This window comes from Lygodium microphyllum, chromosome 3 (assembly GCF_053477565.2).
Source record: "Lygodium microphyllum isolate KBCC chromosome 3, Lygodium_microphyllum_v1.1.10, whole genome shotgun sequence".
Taxonomy (NCBI): Eukaryota; Viridiplantae; Streptophyta; class Polypodiopsida; order Schizaeales; family Lygodiaceae; genus Lygodium; species Lygodium microphyllum.
The window spans coordinates 40,460,128-40,482,288 of NC_141137.1; the positions used below are offsets into that span (position 1 = coordinate 40,460,128).

Consider the following 22,161-nt stretch of genomic DNA (forward strand, 5'->3'; position numbering starts at 1 on the left):
GATGCCCCATGATTAGAAAAATATTTCAAAGAGAGATTTTCTTTCTTCGAGTAGGACCGACCCACAAAAAGTTCTATATAACCTAAGAAGTACAAAAGGCTAAGCCCTAGATATGATGAGGCTTACAAGACTATCAAATGTTTAGACGCCCATTATAGGCTAGAACTCACATCACATTTGAAAGTCCATGATGTGTTCCACATAAGATTGTCAAAGCCATATATGATGAACAAAATTCATATGCCCAAGCAAGGATCTCTTGAACTCTTGCTAATAGAATTTTACATTCTAAAATCTGGGTGTTCTCTTGATAATGAAGAACATTCTAAATCTAAGGCAATGTATAAACCTCACCCTAGGTGAACTCTTGATGATCGACAAAATATATATACCCAAGCAAGGATCTCTTGAACTCCTAACTAATAGAGTTTTACAAGAGTTTTGTTTAATTTGATTAACCCCGAAATTCTAAATCTAGGCACCTCTGTACTATATTATTCACTGCTAAGACATTGAACGTAATATATTATTCACTGCTAACACATATTTGAAGCATTTTAGATGCTTATACTCAAGTTGAGGCATTGGCTCCTTAGAGAGGCACTTTGAGGTCCATAATGGTTCAAGGATGAGCTGCATTTAAGCAATGCCTATTACAAAAAAACACTAAATACATGCAAGCATGCATGAACATTAAGGGAGAACAAACAACAATGGAGACCAATGCAAGTCCATTTAGTGAAGCTAATTGTTTCCTTGAAAAGATAGAAGGAAACTCCCAAAACAACAGTCCATCAGGACCCTAAGGCCTTACCACGAATCTAGTCAAGTCTTAGGCTGGGTTCAAACAAGTCACAGTGTCTAGCCTCTCCCTAAAGTTTCCCAAGAGCTCATTCGAATTGAAAATTTGAAGGCCGTGCGAGCCAAGTACGTGAAATTTGTTTAAATTCATGCAACCATGCATTGCATGAAGGCACACAGACTTATTAAACCGTGCATTGAAGGCAGGCACACAGACTTCCAGAAAACCAACAAACAAAAACAGCAACCAATGCACACACATTCATTCCCAATGCCTATCAAGGCTACAGCTTGAAGGAGCCCAGTTTAATGTCTACATTGTCCAGTTTCTCTGCACCAGAAGCCATGGCCTGGCCTTGGTTCTCATCCTCACTCTCAGCAGTATGAACAAGCAGCTCTAGCATTTGATCAAACTGAAGAGCACTCTCATCCCGCTTGTCAAGCTCTGCTCCCTCAGCTTCCAGCCATTTTTCACGTAGATCATCAAGGAGGTTTCCCTCACTTGGCTTGCCTTCTCCACCAGGAGCACTTGGTGCACTTGTGCGTTGAGTTGACTCTCCTGAAGGTGGAGGTAGAGTGCACAGCATCTTGCGAAACTCTTGTGTGCCAGCAAAAACATCAAAATTAGCAGCAATTGTATCAAGACAGTATTCTCTCAGTTTCCAGACTCCATACCTGTTATAAGAAACCAGCATCATGTCAAATATCCTCTCAAATGCACTTTAAGTCAACATGGTTTTTTCCAGATGCAAGAGAGGTTTACATGTCAGCAAGAATCAGCCAATGGCAGAGCTCTTCGGGCACAGCTGTCTCTAGCTGTGGCAGTAAAGCATCTGCAATGACTCTTTTCAAAGGAAAGAGCAGATATCTAGAAGCAGCATCCAGCAACTCCTCAGCCTGAATGAACGAGAGTCCAAAGTTGAGCAAGCTCGCTCTTATATGGAATTTAATACATTATTTGGTCGTAAGACTATTATTTGGTTGTAAGAGACTATTTACAATGAGCATTTCTCCTTTATTGGATGTAATACTAAGACATATTTACAGATCTGCTTGCATTTTGATGAGCCAGAAATTACCTATTCACAACAAAAAAACCTTTATTTTGGCCATGCAGAAAGTGGAACAAGACTTTAATGTTGAGAGTAGTATTGAAGTGCTGCTAAAGTGCCATTCATGTAAGCAAAAATTGTGGTATTGTTTTACCACACCAAAAAAGAAAGCACAAGAAGAAGCAAAAATCCACCCAAAAAATTTTAAGCACATCCTCATCCGTGAGATGAGCTCCATCTTCCCTCTTGCATCTATGCAAGTCATTCTCTCACTCACCCCAAGTTCGTAGGTTCATTACTTCTATTTGTTTTTCATTGAAGTAAAATTACAAGAGTATGATTTTTGTGTTTCATTGACATGGATACACCTGCATGTGTGTCTTCCCATCCTCTATCAATTCACTAATTTTTAGCAGCAATCCTTCATGCAATGGCTGAGACAAGCATGCATGCATCCCAAGGAAGCCATGCATGCCCCTAATCCTTGCTAATTACAAACCTGGGATCAGCAAACTCCCAATAACAACACTATAGGTCCAAAGATGAGGCTTCAAGCAGCAAATTTCACCAGAAGATTGGACCATGGTAGAGACTTGAGAGAAGCAGTAGGGGTGAGATATTTTCGTGTTGTCTGCCCCTAATGGGTGTTCTACAGTAGGCACCAGCCCCTGATGCTCAACTGCCAATTGCCTCCCAACTGTCGAGAAACACGGATCTAGAGCTATGCTTGCTATGATGGACGGAGGTTATAAACATAAAACATGATTGAGATAAAGAATTATAACTCAAGTAAATTAGGTTCCAAGATAGATTAACTTGGACTCATAAACATAAACTTGAGTGACACAAAATGATAGTACCATATATTTGAAATGAGTGTCAAGTACACACTTATATAGCTTTTGGATAGTACCACTCTTCCTCATTGTGCTTATGGGATTTTGAACACCTCTTCCTAGAGCATATATCATTTGTTTATCTTCTAACCTCTTCAAGGCATACATCTAGCCTCTATTGGCAAGTATCATTTGCTATTCTCAACATCAACTACCCTCTCCAGGTCTTTCTAGCCTTGCATGTCCCAAAAGAGGCCTGATTGCCATGTGGCAGGTCAGCCCCTAACACTGGCAGACCTGCCCATGCAATCTCAGCCCACAATTGACTTTCAGACATTTTTAATTTAGCAAAAATGAAAACTACTTGGGCCTTGCCCAAGTTTTGACAACTGCCCTGCCTCCATTTTGAATTCCTCACTTCTTTGAGCCGGAAAGTCTTTGAAACTTGCCAGGTTTTGCCAAACGTTACCCCAAGACATTAAATAACTTAATTCCCTAACCCCTTTGACACAGAAAGTCATTTCCATGGGCTATTCAACATCTCTAGCGCAAATTTGTCCCAGATTACCACTCACACTTGTTCTCCACTTATTCTACCAATGTCCCCACTCTACAATTTAAGTTTGTCTATCTGATAGCAACTTCCTAAAAAGAATAGGTTTTGTACTCACTACAAGCACTCAGGCCATGTAGATGAGGAATGTCATATCAAGGCCTAGGGTCTTCCACTTAGATCCACTCTGCAACAGATCACAACTTCACCCACGGGCGGCAGCAAGTAAGAGTATGCAATGGAAGAGAAACACAAACACAGAGAGAAGGGAAGAGAAAGAATGAAATGAATGCACAAAAGAGTAGGAATAGATTGCACTGGTCTGAAAAAGAAAGCTGAATTCAACAAACTGGTCAATCCCTGCATGCAGCCCAAGACATCAATGAGAGCACCCGATCAGGTTGAAGATGGAGAAACGGCAAGCTGAACAAAGTGAATGCCTTTAATGCAACCGGCCACATAAATCAGGTCACCTCCTCAAACAATCGTCACCACGTGTAAATGCAGCCCAAGAACTGACTGAAACCAAAGTGCAGTGTGAACACACTAAAACACAGTAAAACTTAATTGCACTAAAATGCAAGGGCTGGAAACTGAAATGCATGGGCCATCAAAGCTCCTATGTCTCTGTCAGACTCTAATGAAGCTCACAAAGAGGAGATGACCAGCATGGAATACATAGGAATGCTAACACTGTCATGGTAGCACCACGTGATGCCTAAAGCTCAGGCTTAGGTGGGAAGCCTCCAAGTCACTCGAAGGAGCAAAAGTCAAGGGCTCATCTGAGAGAGACCATGAAGCTACCATGAAGCAACCAACTAATCATGTCTCTAGCACAGTCAAGTCCAGTGCAGACCTGCAATGTTAGTCCTAAACTAAGATACAAAACTCAACATGTAAGTACTAGAAAAGACATAGATGCTGAGATAAAGCAAAGCTAAAGCAAGTAAAATATAGTGAGTGAGTAAATACATAAGTAAATGCTTAGAGAAGATAAATAAAGTCATAAAGACAAGTAGCCTACAAGCCAACTCAAATAGCCCACATCTAGCATGCATTTTGCACATTTGTGCACCCATGGTAGATGGTGTGTGAATAAATAGAGATGTTGGTGCCATACTTGAGGGCTACTACCCCCACTTTACAATTTCTTTTCACATGGCGATCTAATTTGAATAATTTTCTCAAGGATATTGATAAGCTTTCATGGGTTGAACCAACAATCACTAAAGCTCCCAAGATGGTGACCCTTTGCTCAAACCATCATTTTGTTCACCATGAATTTTCAAAGGAGTCTAAAATAATTCTCCTCAAGTTCTCCGATACTCACTTTGCTTGCAACTTCTTGATGCTAGGTTGCTTGGAGAGTCCAGAGGTGCAGTGATATAGGTATTATGTTATACTTATCAAGTTCCTATGTAGCTTTGGTGTGAATGCTCTCTTATCCATGGGCTCATTGCCTTCTAACTCGAGAAGGGTTTTTTTCCCATGTGAACACCTATCAATGGGTGTGGTTCTTTAGAACCTTAGGAATTGTACTCTGATTATTCTCACATTAGCAAATGTGACCTTCAAACAACTCTCTTCTCTCTTGTTGTTTACTTGTTCACTGTGAGTATGTCTGAGTGTATGTGTGCTCTTGAATTCTACCTAACAGTGGTATCAAAGCCATACCTCTTTTCAGACGCCACTCAGGTCACCAAACACCAACACCTCAAGCATCATTGAGCCTCAAGCTCAGCTGCTCTGCTCCTTACCAGCTGCCCCCTTACAAACTTCAGCCATGTCAGCTATGAGCTGCCCCACAGTCCCTATCTCCATGTTGCTGCCTGACAGTCCCCATTTGTTCATTAGGTTCAGTTGCCATCTGCATGACAATCAGTGTGTATGCAATCTGCCGGAGTCTGACCTGCAGCCTATGTGACCTCACCAACAGCCCTTGCACAACAGGACAGTGTCATGCAGCAACGCGTCTTTGTCATATAAACAAATCATGAACTGACAATCCCATCCCAATAGCCGATAGTCTATGCCACGTGATATACAAGCCAACAATCTCTAGGTTGAAGAGAGAGAGAGAGAGAGAGAGAGAGAGAGAGAGAGAGAGAGAGAGTGTGTGTGTGTGTGTGTGTGTGTGTGTGAACTCGAGACAGTGAGCAAGAGTGGGCAACAGTCCCACACTCAAGTACTAAAATGATAGAATGAAAGTACGATAGGTCTTAAGTAAGTTAGACCTATACCTAACTTAACTAGAGTTAAACTAACTCTAGAAGTAGTGACACAACTTTGTAACTTAGTTGTGTCCACACCACACACAAACATTGGGCAATGCCCATAATTGACCAATTCTAATACCCCACCCCCTACCATGCCAATGTGATGATGTACAAGGAGTGAATTAATCACCAAGGTAGTAAGTTCAAGGATTTTCAAAATCCCTCAAACTTTTCACGTGATAGAACCTCAAAAAAATATCCACAACATTTTCATGTGTGGGGATGTAGATCATGCTAATCTCCCCTACAGGTGATCTCTCTTTGACATAGTGATAATCTATCTCAATGTGTTTCGTACAAGGATGAAACATTGGATTCCATACTACCCATACTACTGCAATAGCACTCGGACTATCAAAAAGAATAGGAGCACGTCTCTCCAAATGAACATGAAGATCAGCCAATATACAGTGTAACCAAGCACATTCGACTATCGTTTTGAAAGCTGCCCTATACTCAGCTTCAGAAGATGAGGTAGCCACAATAGGCTACTTCTACTTAGCCAAGAAATGCATGATTGGCCTAGAAAGTAACAATATCCACTAAAAGACTACCTTGTATCGTGATCACCAACCCAATCTAAATCACTCTAAGCATGCATTTGCAAGTCTCCCCCTTGGAAAATAGCAAATGATATGACTGTGTTCCTTGTAAATTGCGAAAAATGTGCTTAACAACTTGCCAATGCAGTGCCCTTGAACAGTGCATATATTTGGTCACCTTTGACCCTGCATACTATACATCAGGATGGGTGTTGCACAAATAGATGAGACAACCAACAGCTTGGTTGTAAATAGCAACATCCGATAGATCACTGCCATCATACAGTGAAAGCTTCAGTCTTGTTTCCATAGGTATGCTCATAGTTTTACAATCTTGCATGTTAAACCTGACTGGCAACTTCTAAACACACTATGACTGAGACATGTCAATACCATGCTGATTTTCAGTGAATTGAATCCCCAGAAAATAGTGAATCAACCCCATATCTGGCATATCAAACATAGACTGCAATTCAGCCTTGAACCATTTTTCTCTCAATTTTGGTCCAATGAGCAACATATCACCTACATAAAGAATGATGATCATCAAATTCCCCCCTTCCTTTTTGACGTAGAGAGTGGATTCAGTTGGGCTGTTTTGGAACCCCTATGCAATCAAAAATGCATCTATCTTGGAATGCCAAGCACATGGAGCTTGTTTTAAGCCATACAAAGCTATATTTAGCTTGCAAACCTTGTGCTCTTGGCCTTGCACAACAAAGCTTGGAGGTTGTGCAACATATACGTCCTCTTGCAAATCTCCATTCAAAAATGTTATCTTTAATCCAATTGATACATCCCAACCAAAGTGTTAGGCCATAGCGATTACACATCTAATGGTGGTCATATTGGATGTAGAAGCAAATGTCTCCTCACAGTCAATACCATTATTTTGAGCATATCCCTTCACAACCAGTCTTGCCTTGTATGTATCAATAGAAGCATCAAATTTCCTTTTAAGCTTGTAAACCCAACGTGTGCCAATGGCCCTTTTACTGAAAGGCGTGTCAATAAGACTCCAAGGTATTATTTTGCTCAATAAAACACATCTCATCACTCATCGCTTGCACCCAATGCACATCCTGTCATGCATCCTCAAAACATGTAGGCTCATCTTCATCCAAAAGAGTACTATCGAAAGGATATGCTTCCTCACCATCAATAAGATGGCCTATATCAACAAAATGTGCCCCTCCTGCATTTCTAGCACTAGAAAGTGTACATCGAGGCAAAGGAGTATCCATATGACTCTTTAAGAGTTCTCTAACAACCATTTAGGGACTATTTTGGTTGTATGTATAGCAATCCTTTATCCATATGACTCTTTAAGAGTCTCTAACAACCATTTAGGGACTATTTTGGCTGTATGTATAGCAACCCTTTCTTGCACAACTATGTCATCCACTATCTTAGGAGAAACTGGATCTACTGGAGATTGATTAGTGAACACTCTCATGTCAAAACATCCTAACTAGTCACTATCTATAAAAGCATGCAAGAGAGTACACGTGTTGCAAGTGTAAAACAACCCTAAAGCCTATGTGCCTTTCAAATATCGAAAGACGCGCTTAAACTGCTTGCCAATGCCATGAGCCTAGGCTATGCATAAATCTACTCAACTAAGATACAACATATAGAATATCCGGCCATATATTGCACAAATAGGTCAAACATCCAACTACATACTAATAAAGACAAGTGTCAAATGGATCACTAGCATCCTTAGGAGAAACAGAAGCCTAACTCAACTGAAGTAGACATTGGTTAGCGGTCCTCAAATTGAAGACGTTGCTTTAACTATCCAATGTACTTGGAATGTCTCAAAACAACACATCCGTCAACAATATCAAGCTGGATACCAAGATAGCAACACGAATAACCAAGTTCTATCATAGCAAATGCTTGCCATAAATCAGCCTTAAAACACTGAAGTTTTCTGCTCATCACCCCTAGTCAAGAGAATATCATCATGTTGGGGGTAAAGGCGCATCTGCCTACCCACCCGTGTATTACTACGTTGATAGTACCGCGCCTGCACACTGCAGGCGGTGGGCGCCCGTCACCATCACTATTCTTTATTCTTTTAGAGACAGATGAATAAAGGGAAGGCCAGTCACACATTGTGACTGTTGGAGTTCCCACATTGTGAGTCTCTCTCTCTCTCTTGCTCTTGCTCTCCTGCCATAGCTCTCCTGTGCAAGCTTCGATCCTTCTCACCTTTCAACTGGTATCAAAGCATGGTTGTTTGAGCATTCGAGCTTGGTCCGTGACTCCTTTAGCATTCATTCGAATCCCTACACCATTGATTCTCACTCTTGGCAATCATATCTGACTCCTTCGAGCTTTGATCACTCCTCGGCTTCCCGAGCACTTACTCGGCCCATTTGGGCACCCTCAGGGCATTCCTTCAGAGGTATTGGAGCTCTCTTTTGTTATTTCACTTCAGTCCACATGCTTTGTGAAGCAGGGCAGCCATGTCCTCTTGCTTCTTGTGACCCCTACACTCTACCGGTGACTTTGCCCTTCAAGAGGGAGCTCCTAGGGGTCCTTGACTACCCCCCCAACCTTGCCTTGACCTTGCCCAGCCCTTCCATAGACCCCAAATCAATTTGTGCCATCATGTGACCTGCAAGAGTATCTTCCTCAGCTTGACATTGATCTTCTCTAGCTACTCTAACCATTGGGCACTTGGATAGGTCTCATTTGATGCCTAGAAGCATACTTGGAGCCTGACATTGAAGCATTGAGCATTGAGCATTGAGCATTGATATTGATTTGGATCTGATTTAGCACTGTTTTGGGACTGTCATAACAGTCCACATGCTGTTATAAACAATGTTACACTAACATTTGATGCTACAGCTTGGTTGGCATTGACATTTGATGCTTGGTTGGTCTCGAATGGTTCCTGAATATTAGGGGAATGTATGCCTATCGATTGGCCATGATTTGGAGCTAATTTAGTGGCCCGAAATACTTAGTTTTACACAGTAAATCACTGTTGTACACTCCAGGGCTAAAGCTTATTTAGTCACTTTATGTTTTGCTTATTGGTCACAGGTGCTTCCTGAGTGTTTCATATGACTATTGAGATATAAATGAAGGCTGACAAATGCTTTGGATGGTTTCGGAATGTATTTTGAGCCTTGACATTGGTCTACATTGGTCTACACTAGCATGCTTTATGACAGAAGTTATACCTATAGTCTATGTATGACCCGTTGGTACATGCTTGATGCTTATGTTACCTACACATGCTAGTTACATTGTTTGGACTTCAATGCTGCTGGAGCTTTGTTTGGGCTTGACTTTGGATATTCTAGAGCTTATTTTGGTCTTACTTTGGCTCATCAGAGATTGATTGGGATTGTCTTCATGACATTGGATGCTATCATTGGATACTTGACTGCTCATATGCTTTGGATGTCTTACTGATGTATGATCTTGGATACTCCGTCACTAGTGCTCTTACATGCTTTGTTTGAGCTTATTTGCTTAACCCTTACGGCTTTTGTGCCAGTGGGAGCGTCTTTGTACGCTTATCAGACATTGAGTAGTGCGAGTTATATATATTGAGCTTTTGGATCGTTGAGACCGAGATCTCCTCGTGGATGATGTATGGTTGATATACCTTGGTCCGTGTAGATGTATTTGGGCTGATTCGGCTTTGTATTCACTAAGCAAACACCAACTTGTGTCAGGTCTTGGCAGTGGTATGTACATTTCGCCCTGTTGATTGGGGGGTGTCGACTTTACTGACTGACTTTGTCTGACATGCTTGGGTGTTGGCTCATGTCAATTTGACTATTACATACTTATTTATGCCCGTTTGATGTTGGCTTTGCATTGACAAACAATGATTGACTTTGAATATTGGGTTTTGCCTACTATCAGCTCTCATTGTACACTACTGTCATAAAATTACAGCAAGCATATATCTCCAGACTGTCATGTATTTTTCATGCTGAATCATCCTAGTTTGATGTACTTTTGATGGTACTTGGTGGGCAGCATCTCTAAATACTCGTTTCTTGCCATTTTGCCTTGGTTTTGGTGGTTTTTTTGTCATTTTCTACAGTTTACAGCAGCGAGCAGTTTTGAACTGTTTGCACTGTTTCAGCTTGCAGTATGGCATCTTCTTCCATTGACAATGCTATCTTCAACATCACTAAGCTTGATGGTATGAATTATGCCTATTGGAAGAGCCAAGTTTAGCAGGTATTGGTGCAGAGATCGTAGATAAAACCACTAAGGTTGAGTGAGTAGCAACCTGAAACTATGACTAATGACAAATGGATAGAGCTTGATGAGTTATGCAAGTCCACTGTCATCTTGTCTCTCACTGAATAGGTGCATTACAATGCAGTTGAGGAAGCACAGAGTGCTTGACAGCTTTGGGATAAGATCAAGAACCTCTATGACAAGCAAAGTCCTGCAAGTCAAATGTACTGGCTGAAACAACTTATGGATCTCTACATGAAAGAGAATGTGACCGTGTCAACTCATCTGAGCCAATTTTATACTATTTTTAAAAACTTGGTTTCATAAGGCATTCATTTCAAAGAGGATGTCACTCCGTTGTTCTTGCATGGAACTCTTAATGAGTCTTGGGATGTATTCCGCACTGCCTTATGTGCTTCTGCCACTCCTCTGAAGCTATCTGATATTGAGAACTCTCTTCTACAGGAAGAGATAAACTGTAAGAATTTGGATGCCTCTCGTATGTCTCACGCTTTGATAGTTAGAGACCGACATGATGGAAATGCAAAGAATGACCATCGTAATGTCCCTGGACGGGATTTGTAGAAATGTCAGTCCCAGTCACATGGCAAGTCACACAATAAGTCTTGTGGGAAAAATGCCAATCTGACTTGTCATCATTGTGGGAAGAAAGACCACATAAGGCCACTATGTCATGAATTGCGCAATGAAAGGCGCAAAGACAAGGGAAAAGAGAAAGTGCAGGAAAAGTTTTCTGATCGCACCATAGTACCTACTAAGTCAAGTGTTAAAATTAAAGAGATCAATGTTATGTAGCCCGAGGATAGTAATGGGGATCATACCCTTGTAACAGCTTCATCTAGTGCTTCGCAGATGACAAAGATACACTCTATGTATGCATAGTGTTGGCTCTTGGACTCAGATGTGTCCTTTCATGTGACACCTTACCGAGAGTGGTTCCATTCATATCTTTCTATTTCAGGTTCTGTGACTTGGGGTGATGATAGGTCTCTTGAGATTGTCAGCATTGGTGATGTTAGGCTACAGTTTCCTTCTGGCAACAGTTTTGTTATGCACGATGTACATCATGAACCTGCATTGACATGCAGTCTCATGTCCGTTGGACACCTTGATGACGCAGGATATCATGTACCTTTTGGAGAATCTACATGGAAGATTACTCGTGGCAGGCTTATGCTTGCGAGAGGTGCCAAGGCCGGCAACCTCTACCCCTTAGTTGTTTTTGGATCTACAGTTAATCATGCTTTATCTGTGAAGTCTTTATCTCATGTATCTCTTTGGCATGCCCGTTTGGGATACATGTCCGTTAAGGGAATGAAAATGCTTTCTAGTTTACAGTACTTACCGTCCCTTGACTATTCTCATTTTGATTCTTGCGATCATTGCCTTTATGGCAGGCAGACTAGGCCTACGCATAAGAAGTCTAGTATGTCACACATGAGTGAGCCCTTGGCTTTGGTTCATTCTGATATTTGTGGGCCCATGCCCTGTCAGTCTATGGGTGGTGCAAAGTATTTTGTTACTTTCATAGATGATTTTTCACGAAAAGTATAGGCTTATCCCATAAAGCAAAAGTCAAATGTATTGGCAGTTTTTCAGAGATGGCTTGCTTTGGCAAAAAACCAGTCTCGGCATAGACTAAAATACCTAAGGACAGATAATGGGGGTGAGTATGTCTCACGTGCTTTTGAGCAGTTATGTAATGAGAGGAGTATCAAGCATCAGTTGACCGCCCCCTACACCCCTCCCCAAAATGGTAGGGCTAAGTGGATGAATAGGACCATCCGAAAGAGGGTTCACAATATGCTTAGCCATATAGGCCTACCCCAACACTTTTGGGCTGAGGCAGTTATGCCTACCGTGCATATCATTAATAGATCACTCTGTAGTGCCATTGATTTCCAAGTTGCAAAGCAGATATGGACAGGAAAGCCTCCCTCTTATGCGCATTTACGTATCTTTGGATGTGAGGCATTTTGCTATGTGTCCAAGGACAAGCGTAACAAGCTCGATCCTAAGAGTGTTAAATGCATATTCCTTTGCTATGGAGATGCAAGAGAGATGGGTTACCGTCTATGGGATCTGCAGGCACGGAAAGTCATCCACAGCCATGATGTAGTCTTCCATGAAGACAAGATGTATAGGCAGCCTAACAAGATAGTGGAGATACGCAGGATTATATTTCAGGAGGACCTACGAGCTCCCGTACAGCCAACTAGACAACCTGCAGCAGTAGCAAGTACTCATGGCCAGGGTGTTGGACAGAATATTAGGCAGGCAACAAAGCCTGCAGTGCGGCGTTCTACTAGAGATAGATACCCCCCTAACAAATTTCAAACCTCGATGCATTATGTCTTGGTTACAGGTGCAAGAGAGCCTTTCACTTATGATGAGGCTATGCGCACGGGTAACAATCACTCCTAGGAGAGGGCTATGTAGTCTGAGATAAACTCCTTGCATAAGAATGAGACTTGGGATTTGGTTTCCTTGCCTAGTGGAGCAAGAAGGCTCTGCCATGCAAATGGGTGTACAAGTTGAAGAGTACCCTTGGACACCTTAACCCGGCTTATAAGGCAAGACTTGTTGTTAAGGGTTTTAAACAGAAGCATGGAGTTTGACTTTGATAAAGTCTTTTATCATACGATTAAGATGACCACCCTTCACTTAATTTTGGCCTTAGTCACGCAGATTAACTTGGACTTGTATCAGATGGATGTCAAGACGGCATTTTTACATGGGGATTTACATCATGAGATTTACATGGAGCAGCCTAAGGGCTTTGCAGAGCCTAGCAGGGAGCACCCAGTGTGCAAGTTGAAAAAAAGTATTTATGGCTTGAAGCAAACACCTAGGGAATGGTACGATAAGTTCGATACTTTTAAGGCTACAGCCGTAGTGCTATGGATCCGTGCTTGTACACAAAGAAAGCCCGTGATGGATCTTTGCTTATTTTGGTACTCTATGTGGATGACATGCTATTAACAAGGATAGCTAATAATGAGCTAGATACTCTTAAGACTCCGCTCAAGAAGAGCTTTGAGATGAAGGATCCAGGACAGGCCTCTCACATACTTGGTATGCTCATTAGACGCGACAAGTATCAAGGACTCCTCTACTTGTCACAGAGGGAGTACATTTATAAAGCCCTTGAGCGCTTCCGCATGCAGGGCGTGAAACCTATTGAATGTCCATACCTTTCTTATGTGAAGGTATCACAGGCCGATTGTCCACATACAGATAAGTAGAGGATCGAGATGGCCAATATTCCCTATGCATCCGTAGTGGGCACTCTTATGTATGCCATGATAGCCACTCGTCCAGATATTGCCTTTGCAATTGGTGTTGCGACATGTTATATGGCTACACCTGGCAAAGAAGCATTGGGATATCGTGAAGGGTATTATGAGGTACATGAAGGATACTGCAGATATGTATATATGCTATGGCAGCCAGGATATAGAAGTCATGGGATACACTGACTTTGATTATGCAGGACATGCAAATAGTACAAAGTTCACTTCTCACTGCATTCGAATTCTATGAGTGCTATTCAGTTAGCTAAGAATCCGCCAAGAATCCGGTCTTCCATGTGAAAATCTCGACTGACCAAAATCCTGCAAATTTGCTCACCAAAAGCCTCTCTACGCAGCACTTTTCCTTTCTCAGGAGATTGACGGGCATCAGATGAGATGACATCTTCCCTCATCCTGTTATACATGTATACATGTTGTACTGTCTTTTCTTTTTCTTTTTTACTCCTCACTGGGGCGAATTCGCCTTTAAGTGGAAGGTTATTGGAGGTAAAGACGCCTCCGCCTAGCCGCCCGTGTATTACTACATTGACAGTACCCACGCCTGCACACTGCACGCGATGGGCGCCTGTCACCGTCACTTTATTCTTTATTCTTTTAGTGGCAGATAAATAAAGGAAAGGCCGGTCACACATTATGATTGTTGGAGTTCCCACTTTGTGAGTCTCTCTCTCTCTTGCTCTTGCTCTCCCGCCATAGCTCTCCCGTGCAAGCTTCGATCCTTCTCACCTTTCACAATATACAAGATCAGAATGAGGAGATCATGCCCCTCTTGTCTAATGTAAAGGGTGCACTCATTCGAGTTGTTCTTAAAGCCTAAGTCAATAGAGTAAGAATGAATCTTCTTGTATCATGCCCAAGGTGCTTGCTTCAGCCCATAAAAGGCTTTTCACAAACATGAGACTTTTTTTTCCATACTCTCTCCTCTACAAACCCTAGTGGCTGACTAACATAGACTTCCTCATTTAAGTTGTCATGGTGACATGAAATTTTGAAGCTTTGCTTAGCATTTGATTAAGCATTAATCAAATGTGCAAAAGTGAGATGCACATGTGATGTGTAAGTTATTAATTTCACATTAACGGGCCAAGGATCCTGAGATGTCAATGGATGCCCAAGGTAAAAGTTGTAATAAGTTCCACTAGTCAGATACTAGATGGCGCCTAGTGATAGATTCTGGCCTAGAATATTTTATTAGCCATTAATGTCAATGGTGACATTACAAACTAAGCATTAATTAATTAATTAATACAATTTCAAGGACTAATAAATGCTCAAGATTGCTTGTATGATGAACTGGTCTAGTCAATTAATTTGTTGGCTCACATAGTAATTTTTTTTAGCAAGAATTAATGATTAAACTAATTTTCAATCCTAAAATTTTAAAATAGTTTAAATGGGCTGAAATTTGCTGAAATTTCCAATTAAAAGCATACTACTTGGCAAAACTTTCCCATGCAAGTAAGGGAAAGGCTATTAAAGGCTGGTGGAGCCTCATTTCAGCATTGTGGAGATTAAAGGAGGAGAGAGAGCTGCTACTACAATTTTCTAGCCATTGGTAATTGGCCCAACCATTTGGAGGCTGTTAAAGAGCTGACCCCAACTAATTAGAAGGCCATCGGAAACACATGACAGCACTTGTGGGCTGTCTACAAGCAGGTGAACAATTTTGGGGTCCAGAAGAACAAGCAACTTCATGTGGGGCTCCTGTTGATGGTGGACTATACTCAATCAACAATTCATGGCAAGGCAGCATAAAATTTCAGTCAATTTTTGCGATGAAACTTTGAAGTTTCTCTCTCTCAAGTTTCTTCTCTATCCTGTCAGCAAATTCACAACTTCCCTCAAGAGATCTCAACCAAATTTAGTCCCAAGAGGGTGCAATTGAAGAATTTCTGTTACAAAACCCTAATCTACAGCAAAAATTAGGGTTTACTAGCCACCTTAGGAAGAGTGCTCAGAATTCAAGGGCTAGTACTTGAAATTCAACAGCTGAAATTTGGGAATTTCAGAGAATTTCAAGAGGTCAGCCAGCCAACATTGAGTTTGGGGCAAAAGTTGTCATCCAAGGAGCAAAATTGAAGGCTTAGTACTTGAAATCAATGATTGAAATTTGAAGAATTACCAAATATTTCAAGAAGCTAGCCATCCCAATTAAATTTGGGGTTAGATTTGACCAGCCAAGAACCAATTGCATGCCAATCCCCAAACAAACCAAGGGGCGAATTTGATTGAAGACTTGCCAATTTGTATTGAAGATTGAAGATCAGGCTAGATCTCAATGTCCTTCAATCTTTAGCAATACAAGTTAAAGGAATACTGCAAGGGTTTCCAGTTTTGGGGCTAATCAAGTGTTCAAAGTCCAAGATTAGGTGATAACATTTGCTTTCAGTTTATGAGAATTTTATGTTTGCTGTAATTAGTTCTTAATCAGGTTAAATACCACCTTTTCTGAGAAAGAGGGCTGGTTTCATAAGTCACCATGTAAGACAACGGTCTTTATGTTAAGTTGATGTACATTCCATCCATGATGTGCGACCAAAGCAATGATTGTATAGATGGTCATTGTACATGATGTGGGTGCAAAGGTCTCCCAGTTCTCATTGACCTGTCTTTGAGCATAAACCTTTGCCCTAAGTCTAGCTTTGCAACAATCAATACTACCATCTACATGACATTTGACCTTAAAGACCCACTTAGTGCCAATGGCATACTTGCCTTTAGGTAAGTCACATAACTCCCAAGTAAATCTCTCATCAATGCTTTGCAGCTCTGATCATATAGCATGTATCCTCCAAAGCATCCTCAACACAAAGAGGCTCTTCACCATGAGCAATGGCCAATAAAGCACAATCTGTAAGGTTCCCTAATGTCTAATGAGAAGCTACTCAATACGTCTAGCAAGAGGGGTTGCTGTCCTGTAAGATATCCAACAGCCATCTAGGCACTATCTTTGCTTCCCAAATAGCAGCCCTCTCTACAATCTCTACATCATCATGATCTACTACCTCAATGGAGGGAAAAGCAGGCTGAAAATTAGTGTGGGCATGTTGCTGAATTTGCTGCAATTGTGTATGGGATTGAGCAAGTACATGCTTAACAATCTTTGGCAATGATATGAATAATGGCATAATCAAACCAAACACATCTTTGGGGCCAACAATGGGCTGATCCACCAGGCATTGTGAAGAAGGTGATCAGCAATTGGTGAAGAGAGAGAGTGGCAATTGACTGAAGAATGAATGAATGAGAATGAATGAGATGATGACTGTATTTATAGGAAAAATTTGGGTATTTGACCTACTATGCATAATAATGCCAAAGAAATATAAATAAGCCTTTTCACGGCTGTAAATGGAGACCAAAATTAGTCATTAACACAATACAATTATTTGTTAATACACTTGGTGACTTTGGTTGCTCAACATAGCCCATGGTCCAATGTGCTTTTGAGGAATCTGAAAATCCTCATAGCAGCCTGCCTTCTTGGGCTCACAAATAAACCTGCAAGAAGATTGACTGAAAAACAAAGACCAAGAGAAGTGTTAAGCAACCAAATCAAATATCCCACTAGCCTCCGGTAACTAAAAGCATCAACAACCTCTAAATCTCCATAAGCTGAAACTTCCAATTCGGATCTATCGGATTAGAAATAGGACGACAAGCCATCATCTCAAAGGCCACTAAGAGCTCCTAGGCACAACGTTGTTGAGAGAGAGAGACGATGTTCATCCACTTGAGATATGGACATATAAATTCAGATTAGAGTCCAATCTCTAATACCCCAACCTTTCTGTAAGAAAGGTACCAATCTTCTTGCTCCAAGCACAAGGAGTCTGTTTAAGGCCACAAAGAGCCTTCTTGAGCTTGTACACATGACCTTTGGCATCCAACCCAATGAGCTACGAGGTTGCTCAATATAGATTTCCTCCTTCAAGTCTCCATTCAAAAACGCAAACTTCACATAGGCGTTATGGACTCAACAAGGAAGACAACACCTCCACCTTCACCCTCACCTTCTTTTTCTTCTCATGTTCTAAATTTTAGTCACATGACAAACGAGGCATTTGAAGAGTACTTGTGCATCACGTATAGCTGAGTTTATACCCCTCCTATCATCTTTGCAACTACATTTGAACCAGTTGGTGAAGCTCACCACCTCTCTAATCTTAGAGGACATACAACATGTGGGACAACTGACAACCCATCTTCATCTCACCCAGCCCAGTGTCAAGTTCATACAACCCCTTTGAGTCGTATGAATCAAAACCCTCTCCTATTTCTCCTTTTGGTGTGCAAGATCCAAATGATTTTCACTATGTAAACTTCAAGAGAGGGGGCTCTCGAAGCAGACATCGTTCATCAAGTGTATCTACATAATCTATTTCATTTTAGCAAGTAAATCAATCTTCTCTCATCCCTCTCATCCCACCCTCTTCTGATCCACACCTCAATTTTCTCTCTTCTGTTGAGTGTACTGAAGCTAGAGGAGTGAGCAAGTGAGTGAGAGCAATAGAGAGAGAGAGAGAGAGAGAGAGTACGATACGATTTGGGTGTACCAACAATGTGTTGGTACACAAAGAAAAAAATGTATTTATTCTTAGGACACATAAAGGTGCATTCACATGTACAACTAAATAATACACGTGTACAATACATGGAGATAAATAAAGGACCTTTATCCCAACAACCTCCCACTTAAAGGTCCAAAGTGAACCTCTAACCAACTCCCACTAGTTGTATGCAATGCTCATGCTGAGCCTTGCTTAGACCTTAAGTGAGAACATCTGCAGGGTTGTCCTGTGTTTTAATCTTGATCAATGTGATTAGACCATCTTCCAGAATCTGTTTGATAGAGTGATATTGCACATCTATATGCTTTGAGCATAAATGATACATGGCATTCTTAGCCAGATATACAGCACTCTAGCTATCACATCCCAACACTGGAGTACTCGTAGACATGCCGAGATCCTCTGCAATTCTACTCAACCATATAGATTCCTTAGAAGCTTCAATAGAGCTGATATGTATTCAGCTTCAATAATACTCAGCGCTGCGATGTTCTGCAACCTGGAGCACCAAGAAATGGCCCCACCAGCAACTATAAAGACATATCCACTAGTAAACCTGCGAGTGTCCAAGTCACATGCCATATCTCCATCACAATAACCCTACAAACTAAGTGCACCCTGCCTATAGCAAATACACTTTCTTTGTGTACCTTTTAGGTATCGAAGAATATACTTAACAGCCTCCCAATGTATTTTGCCAAGAATTGGCATAAACCTACCAACAACTCCCACTACATGAGTAATGTCTGGACGAGTAGCAACCATAGCATATATAAGAGAGCCACAAGCTGATGCATAAGGGACTCCCTTCATAGCATTGGCTTCCATGTCATCTTTTGGATTGTTGACTTTACTAAGCTTAAGATATGGAGGTAAGGGCACCCCAAGAGGCTTAGCTTCAGCCATGTCAAATCTATCCAGTACCTTTTCAATGTACTTCTCTTAAGATAAAAACAGCAATTTTTGTGTTCTATCCCTCCGAATCCTCATGCCCAATATACGCTCTGCATTCCCCAAATCTTTCATGGAGAAAGCTGATTTCAGCTGATCTTTTAGAGCATCCAATCTAGTCTTTCTTTCCCAACTAGCAACATATCATCCACATACAAAACAAGTATGATGGGGTTGCCATCTGTATCCTTTTTCATGTATAAACAATGATCTGCATGGCTGCGTGTAAACCCATGAGAGAGCATAAAAGTATCAAACTTTTTGTACCACTGCCCTGATGCTTGCTTCAGCCCATACAAGCTGCATTTTAGTTTGCATACCAACTACTCTGTTCCAGGAACTACAAAGCCCTCGGGCTGTTTCATGTAGATTTGCTCATCAATGTCACTATGCAAAAAAGTTGTTTTCACATCCATTTGGTACAACTCTAAGTCCGATACAACTGTGAGAGCAAAAAGCACACATAGAGTGGTCATCTTCACAACAGGTGAGAAGACCTCTTGGAAGTCAATCCCTTTCTTTTGTGCATACCCTTTGGCAACCAGTCTTGCCTTGTACTTGGGTTTCCCATAAATTGTCTTTACTTTGTAAACCCATTTGTTTGGAAGAGGTTTTCCTGCTTTGGGAACGACACAAGATCCCAAGTATCATTAGCATACAAAGATTTAATCTATTCCTGCATAGCTAGCTCCCACTTACTGCTGAATTTGCATGACTTGGCCTCTTTATGTGTAAAAGGCTCACCCTCATCTATAAGCATCACACAGTGCAAAGAGGGGTCATATCTATGTGGCTGCCTTCTTAAGCATGCAGACCTGCGTACCAAATGATCTACATTCTCAGGAATTGGGTCTACATCTAGAGGTATGTTATTTTCAGCATTTATTGGCTACTGTAGGCTATTTTCAGCATGCTATTCATGCTGTGCAGCACCTTCATTTTCATTACCAGCACCTGCATTTTCATAATCAGCAAGTCTATCTTGCTGTCCATGACCTCCTTATGCTTCTATTTGCTGTCCATCATCATCTGGCTCAAAAATAACCGGCTAATCATCAGTTTCAACCTGTGGTACAGCATCATGAGGCTCATCATTTGAAGTAATATATAGCTGCAAATTTTGAAATTTGACCTTTTTCACGTCTTCATCAGTGTAGCATCCCCCCCCCCCCCTATAGATAAGAACCCGTCCCCTTTTTTTTTTTTTAAATGAACTCAAACGTTGTTACTCTCTCTCTCTCTCCCCACGGACAGCATGTCGGGGAGAGAGAGAGAGAGAGAGAGAGGGAGTAAGAGAGGGAGATCGGGGCATGCACCCCCCCCCCCCCAGGTGTGGAGTGGCGGCCGTTAAACGGCTGTCTCCCCCCCTCGTAAACCACCCCCTCCCCACTATTTAAGGGGAGTCCACCCCCCCCCCCCCCCCCCCGCCTGACAACAACCCCCCTTGCTCCGCTTGAAATCGCCGCCTCCCTCATCATCATCACCATCTTCGTCTTCCTCCCCATCCTCAGCTCGACGCCATCAGGGTCCCCTTGTTAGAAAACAGGAAATAGCTTTCAAGAAGCTTCCACCAAAAAGCTTCCTAGGGGGTGTTTCACCCGCGGACCACGGAAGGACACAACTCACTTGCGAAGGGAGTTCTCTTGCGGGGAGGAAGGACTGCCAGTTTGCAGAGAATTTCAGCACACCCCCCACCTGCCCGACTTATTCCGACGTCCCGATTGTGATGGCCCCCAAGCGCCACACAAGAGAAGCACACGCGGGAGTAAGAGGAGCACATGCAGGAGTCCCCACCCGAAGCGCAGGAATCGATAATACCCCTCCTGGGGATGTTCAAGTTCAATCAAATTCACCCTTTTCATTTTCGCATGATATGGGTGCATTAAGTTAATTGCATTATTAGAACGCTTTGTTTTTAAAAAAGATCGTAGAAATGATCGGAAAAGTCTTAAATTGAATGACAAGGTACTTATAATTCTCACACCATCATGATGAAAGGTTGTTGCGTTTTTAAGTATACGGTTCGGGTGTTAAAAGATGCACTTATGCAATAATGTCCTAGTTGCATCGCGCACATAGGTTAAATATATATTGTGATGCTCATGTGCATTGGAAGATTTGCATTGGGTAACTTACGTTGGCAAGAATGAGTTATGTTGTACACAATGCATTTGTGCAATTTAAAAAAATCCCTTGTGACGACCGTAAATAGGTTGATTCGTAGAAGGATGTTTAATTAAAGATTAGGTAGTTGCTATGGAGAGGAATAAAAGGGTTATATTTTCGCATAAGCAACTGCATTCTATTTCGCGTGACTTGCATGGGAAAGGAAAAGAGTATGTTTTTATTTCAATATCATTGTAACTGTACATAGCATAAGCTGCATGCATAAGTAAATGTATGGAAAGGAAAAGGGTTATATTTCATTTGATGAAAAGCATACATATAATACGCATGAAATGACAGTTACATTCAATATGAAAGATAGGTTAAGTTAAGTTAAAATGTTGCTTAGTATTGCGCTTGCAGAGTTAATCCAGCATTCTCGTACTTAGATCGTTCTATGTTGTGAGTAAGAGAGGGTACCAGGCCTTAGGACACGAATAGTAGTAATATCGACAAAGGGATGTAATTCCTCAAGATAGACACTGCTACCTATCTTGTGCAACTAGACTGCAAGGTCGGATGCTATTGCAACTAAATCATAAGATGCTACAGCTACGTCTTAGGCCAAGGGAGGCGAGATCTAATTACAAGCTAGATTCGTTAAAAAGTCGAGTAGACGCCCTACTACAAATCTCTCTCTTGGGGACCGATTTGTCAAACTTAGGGAAATTGTGAATTGCCAAGAAGCAAATTGACCAACTGAGGACGACGGGGTTGTCCATGATCTATTTTACAAGGAGACCTAAAGTAAGGATAATTGGGGTCGGTAGGGTACAAACCCTAACCCAAAGAAAAAGGGGAAACAAGCAACCTAGCTTGCCAAGCCCTTGGAATCTCGCCAAGTCGCGAAAGATCCA

General features: G+C 41.6%; 1 protein-coding gene across 2 annotated transcripts in view; it reads right to left on the minus strand.

Annotated features, from left to right (window-relative positions):
• Positions 1 to 783: 783 nt before the first annotated feature.
• LOC148038253 (ankyrin repeat family protein) overlaps positions 784 to 22,161 on the minus strand; it is a 56,920-nt gene continuing 35,542 nt past the window's right edge. Inside the window, exons 3-4 of one of the 2 annotated variants that reach the window (XM_087670282.1) lie at positions 1,565 to 1,698; positions 784 to 1,476 (exon numbers count right to left, since the gene is read on the minus strand). In XM_087670282.1, coding sequence (XP_087526408.1) covers positions 1,086 to 1,476; positions 1,565 to 1,698 — 525 coding nt within the window. In that variant the 3' untranslated portion in view covers positions 784 to 1,085. Of the gene's footprint in view, positions 1,699 to 22,161 lie in introns of both variants that reach the window. The other variant, XR_015689327.1, reaches the window with a different exon arrangement.